The sequence below is a fragment of the Cajanus cajan genome, chromosome 6 (assembly GCF_000230855.2).
Source record: "Cajanus cajan strain Asha chromosome 6, NIPB_CcT2T_4, whole genome shotgun sequence".
Taxonomy (NCBI): domain Eukaryota; kingdom Viridiplantae; phylum Streptophyta; class Magnoliopsida; order Fabales; family Fabaceae; genus Cajanus; species Cajanus cajan.
The window spans coordinates 49,993,866-49,999,865 of NC_138522.1; the positions used below are offsets into that span (position 1 = coordinate 49,993,866).

General features: G+C 31.9%; 1 protein-coding gene across 1 annotated transcript; it reads right to left on the reverse strand.

Moving 5' to 3' along the window:
- Positions 1 to 342: 342 nt before the first annotated feature.
- Positions 343 to 4,760, reverse strand: LOC109817101 (putative protein phosphatase 2C 59). The gene is made up of 9 exons (XM_020382295.3): positions 4,568 to 4,760; positions 4,148 to 4,389; positions 3,398 to 3,525; positions 2,643 to 2,741; positions 2,392 to 2,550; positions 1,886 to 1,972; positions 1,698 to 1,789; positions 1,016 to 1,090; positions 343 to 856 (listed from the first exon to the last, which is right to left on the reverse strand). Exons 2-9 carry the CDS (start codon positions 4,228 to 4,230, stop codon positions 665 to 667), a joined length of 915 nt encoding a protein of 304 aa, XP_020237884.1. The 5' UTR covers positions 4,231 to 4,389; positions 4,568 to 4,760; the 3' UTR covers positions 343 to 664.
- Between the last annotated feature and the right edge of the window lie 1,240 nt (positions 4,761 to 6,000).

Here is a 6,000-nt window from a genome sequence, read left to right on the forward strand (position 1 = left end):
CATCATGATCAATTTATTTATCATTTGCCAAAGTTTATATTTGAATTATATGCTTTGTAAGTGTAGGATTTTTCTTAAAAGAATTCAACCATTAACCCCTTTCTTGTCCCTTTCACACCTTGTCCCACTTATAGATTCTCCCAGTCGTTGACTTGTTACGTAAATCAGTCTCTGCTATTATTGTAGTTTTTTTTTTTTTTTTGTCATGATTACTTTCCAAAATGTATATAATTTTGTTCAGGACAAATAGGCTCCCATCCAGTTTTCAAATCCAGTCCAAATTATTCTAAAAGTTGGGTTTAACATTACAAATGGATAAATACAATTACAAAAAACTACATATGGGAGAAATCAATGTTACTTATATTTATAGATTACACTTGATAGAAACCACAATTCACATAGACAAATAATATTCAATGGAACAGAAATAAACAACCCTAAGGAAACTAGATGGACTAAAGACCCATGTTTACATGCAGCATGTGCAATGAGAACTCTAGCCACATTCCTTATACAGGTTTCCTACCTACCAAATAGAGGTTCAATTATGAAAGTGAGACAATGAATAGATTTATGCAAAATGACCCTAACAAGTTGGAATTTATTTTCAACTCTTGCATGATTTTTGGCAAGTCCTCCCATCTTTGGATCCATAACTTGCCTATGTACGCAAACCTCCTACTGACTGTTGCTTACCCCCAGAGCTACTATGAGAAGCAGCACCTTGGTTCATCAAGAAACGAACAACAACACACGTGATATTGTCAGCACTCCCTCTCTGTGATGCTTCTTCCATCAACCTCTTTGCTGCCTCCTCAGCATCCTGAATTGGTTTAATCATAGCAACAGCTTCCTGAAGTTGGAAAAGTAATTCATTTAGCCAATGAGAAGAAAGCAAAACATTTGACTTTATTTTCTTTATAACTAGGTATTCTACATATGAGTTTGGGTTTTGATTTATCTTTTTTGCTCCATTTAGTAGTCAATGAGAAGAAATGAACATAGGGCAAACCTCATTTGTGACAACATCCCATAGCCCATCACTGGCTAGAATAAGAAATTCAAGGGAGCTGTCAACTTTTTCTTCCTGCAAAAATACAAACGTGAACTTAATATACAAAAGAAATAGGCAAGACAAATTAGGTTTAAGGCCGCATCAATAAGAATAAGGAAGATCAGCCAGGACATGGGATATTTCTTCTACATTTTGTTATACTATACATAATTGTTATTGGTTTGTGACATACACATATTTAACTAAAAGAAACTCTAAAATGCTATTGTACAAGGTTAATCGTAGAAATGACTTAAATACAAGATTTAAAACTTCATCATATTGTTTCACTAACGTCATGCTGTGACAATTTCAAAACATTAAGACAGACCGGGAATGTGCAAACAATTACAGAGGCATGCATGCGCATGATCAATGTGTATCCATGCAAATCTGTAATTTTTCATTGCAAAAAGTTCATAGGTTCTTGAAAGTGACAATCACAAACCCACTGTAGGAAGCTTTATTTATATAATTCATTTTCTAAGTGAAATATGCCTTTGGATCACTTATAACCAGCATTTAAATGCAAATCACTTCATTTCTTGTATGCAGATAATGTGAACTATGCACTGGTTGATATAAATCTATAACTAAATAAAATATTCAAGAATGACGTCACAAGGCAATGTAGAGACACCTGAATTTCTGGATCAACAACAACATATTGCTTCAGGAGTCTATCACCAAATGCACGAGAAACAGCAAGAACACCTCCAACTCTCCAAGTCCCTATACACATTATGTCCTCAATATCGATAAACATGATAAATCTATTAAATTAAATAAATAAACTAAAGTTAACTACATGATACATGATGACATTACCAGCCCACATAACAAAGCCTCCAGCATCTTCAATTCTTTGCCTCTCATCCGTTTGGTCTGGCTTGTGATCTCGTGAAACAGCAATGGCTACGGGAAACCACAATTGAAAGAAAAAAATATCAGCAATCTTTCAACATATGAAGGTTGAAACCATTCTATCATAGTAAAAGCACAAGAACATGCCATACTTGCATGCATACATACTATTTTTATACAAGCATAACATTTCACACCTAAAAATAAATAAATATCCTTTATATTTTATCAATAATAAGTGATATCAAGATAGCCATTCACCAGAGACTCAAAAGGATAGGCAAGAATTCTCAATAATGATATTTGAAATTAAAAAAAAAAAATAAGTAATATTTTATAAGCACATTCACACATGGAAACTATATAATTGTTTAAGAATGCATAAAATTATACAAATTATAGTTAATTGAATTATAAATTATTATAAAATTGTATAATATACAAATTAAGTTAATAGTCAAATTATTTACCGTTTCCACCCCTGCATATAACAGCTCTAGAGTCCCCAACATTTGCAACAAGCAAGCGGTCACCAACTAGAATAGCAGTGGATGCAGTTGATCCTGCATCTCTGTTATGACTATTTTCGGATTTTAGAAATTCAGAGTCGGTATGATTATATGCATCAACTGTATAAAGAAACAAAGTTATTCTCTGGATTTAGCAAATTGGCAAAAACCAGACATACGGATCATGCAAGCATATGTAGGAGATTACATACCTATTGCTGATTTGGTGTCAGAAATGAATTTTGGGTGACTGATCAAATTACTAAACAGGTTTTTCTTGACATATTCAGCAGCACGGACACCACCATGACCTGAAAAGAGTTATATAAACAAGAAACTTTCAGTTGCTTCCATTTATCAAACATAGGTCATCCATATGTATAGCCAAGAGAAATAATTCCCACAAGCATAAATTTTAGAGGGAGAAAAATCAGAGGACAAACAAATAAAACACTCTAATGTCTAATCTTATAATTACTCATGTAGGGGAATAAAGGAAGGTTCCAAATTCACAAATTAGAATATAACTTCAAGAGGAGGGTGAAGAATCTAAAAATTACGCCACATAAAGACTGTATATCAAAAACCTCCATAGAGATTTCCTTCATGGTGTGTAGAAAACAACACTACAACCAAACAGATTAATCAAACCACCCACACATTCAGATTAACTTGAGAAAACAAAAGCATAAAAGCTAACAAGACTAGAAATGGAGAACAAAAATACAAAAACTAGCAATCTTTTGTATAAGTGCATAAGTGCACAAGCATCTATACATGGCAACAATAAGTTTCATTGAAAACTCAGTTTCTCAGTATTTAAAAAATGAAAAATCCGAAAAATAAACAGAATAATAAAATAATACTAACAGGAGTGACACATAGCAATGTCATGAGCAATATTTTGGCATATCTTCTAATCATTGTAAAATGGGGAGATGGAGATGAGAGAAAGATATAAATATACCATCAAAAACTCCGAAAAGGCCAACAACTTGACCATTAACACCATCAATTCTTGTCTCATAAAAATCTTCCATTGAAGATCTCTTGCCAGGAGAGCTAGCATACCCATAGCTAAAATTTCCATTGTGACTACAATCAAAAATCATAATAAAGTGTGTTACAATCATCCCTTGCAGTCTCATTCTTTAGGTTGCCTTTTTATTAAAGAAAATGCCAGAGATTGGGAGTATGGGATACTACCATCATCTTTTCTAATCAATCAATGAATCAAATCAGTAATGTATAAATCCCACAACTCATATGATAACACATAAAATAGGGGAAATAGAATTGAGCAGAGACATGCATCCTTAGACATATGCCTCAGTTGTGGCACAAATATGATAACACATTTTATTTGATAGGCCATAACCTATGTCATTTTAGTAAGGAACATCAATCAAATGATTAGAGGGAGAATATAACAGACATGAAAAATAATGGAAAAAATCATCATATCTAAGTCATACTAGTTTAACAATGCCCTTCTCAAAGATTTTTGTTCTCATAATTCCAGCACATGTTTCTTGAATCAAATATAAAATCTATATTAAAACCAGAATCACGCAAACATAATTATGCATATGCAAATCAAGTATGAATAACATTAACCAAAAACAATATTAACAATATGAATTAAATGCAAGAACAGAAGAAAAAAAAATCCAATTCTTGATATAAAGAAAGATGGATATGTGAAAAAGAATTTAACCTTTGACCTCCACCGCTGACAAGTGCATTATCAGAAGCACGAATCTGGCCTGAAGAGGAAGAAACTGAATTGGGATACCCCATATTACCAACTACAATATTTTTTGGGTACCCAGATACTATTTATTTGACCAAAATGAACAAACAACACCACTATTGCATATTCTTTTCTGCCAATGTTCCCAAGTGATCATAACATTAGTTGGATTGGGTCATTCTAAAATCACTCAATTCAGTTTTAACCTACATACAAAACACCGCAGAGAAGAAAGTGTCACGAGTCTTAACAAAATATGCACAAAAGGACAAAAACCTTGCACATAGATATTGCTATAGGTAAAAAGGCATAAAGATGTTGAAACCATGGTTGAACATGATTGGAATTTGCGAAGAATTATCTAACAAGAAAGAGAGAAAATACCTAAGAAAGAGGAGAAAAAGAAATGCCATGACAGGGTATTCTATTCTGTTTGATTTTATGACACAGTTTGTTCAACAATAATAGCATAGTCTTCTTGGAAATTAATTGCACAATTGGGTCAACCAGGATTAATGAGAGAATGAAAAGTCTATTAAAAAAAAAGGAAACATTAATTATTTTTATTTTTGGTGGTTCCTCGGAAGCTTAAAGGTTGTCCAGTGATTCATGAATCATGAAATTATCATTATCTTGAATTCTAATCATTCATCGTATACTCAAATTAGTTGCTTCTTATCATTGCATATGCCATGTTAGAGGATGAGAGAAGCTTTCGGTGGGACCTAGTCAATGACAAAAATAAACGTAGTTTCACATTATGCACTCTACTCGTCCATGTCATGACACATGTCGCTTATGTGCAATGGATGCACAACCAAACGCATGCCCCTTACTCATAACTATGTCACATGACACCTTAATGGCTCCTTTGCCATTGGGTATTTGGGTTAGACTAATTTTCTTCTTAATTATTACATTTTACTTTGATTTATAATAAGAAAAAATAGATGAAAGAAAGTGAAAGAAAATAAAGTTGTGTATAAAATATTTTTTTTGGATCACAAATCAATATGTTGACTTTGATAATTATTACTTTATAAGTCAAATTATACTTTTTTTTTTGGTTGACCGTGTTGGCCAAAAGTGTATGCCCTATTAAACTCATAAAATGTATTTTTTAAATTTTTCTCTTATCAGAAATTAAGTTTCTTTATGTAACCAAAAAAATTCAGTTTCTTTGTGTAACCAAAAAAATTAATTTTCTTTGTTATAATTTGACATGATATTTAACAAAATTAGCTCACATGTTAAATCAGGCGTCATGTGACAGTAATTTTCATGTGAGATCGTGTCGTAATCTAACTGGGCTTTCAATTCTTGACACACAAAAAACTGGGCTTGCGCTATTTATTTTGATCTTCCTACCGCTTCCTTTTATTTATATTTTTATAAAAAAAATTTTAACATAAATTGGTTTTCTTTATGCATCTTAATATAAGAAATTATTTTATATCAAATTGAAAAAAAACAATGGAATGATGTTGGATAAGTAATGAGAATAAAAAAAAATAGTGAAAAATAAGAAAGAACATTTCTTGTAAAAAAAGATGAAAAAAATATAAGAGAATGTGAATATATTTTTTAAGAAAATAAGATGGAATAAGGAAGTGGGAGTGAGAAGATGCCGGAAGACTAGGAGAAAAAGGATGTAAAGAGAAGGATAAAATAGATATTTCTGCGATTAAGGATAAGAGAAAAAAAAATGTCAATAACATGGTCATCAACTAATCGATCTAGACAACCCTTAAAATCGAACTATACAATAGCAGGTAAGGTAAGAACAAAAGAAAAAGCAATGCTTTAATAATTGAACT

Bases quoted from the DNA above. Each gene is read 5' to 3' on its own strand.
- LOC109817101 (XM_020382295.3), bottom strand. From the start codon at position 4,230: ATGGGGTATCCCAATTCAGTTTCTTCCTCTTCAGGCCAGATTCGTGCT. The intron at 3,526-4,147 runs GTTAAATTCTTT...TTTTGATTGTAG, and splicing joins GTCAGCGGTGGAGGTCAAAG to TCACAATGGAAATTTTAGCT. The intron at 2,742-3,397 runs GTATATTTATAT...AACTCTTTTCAG, and splicing joins CCTTTTCGGAGTTTTTGATG to GTCATGGTGGTGTCCGTGCT.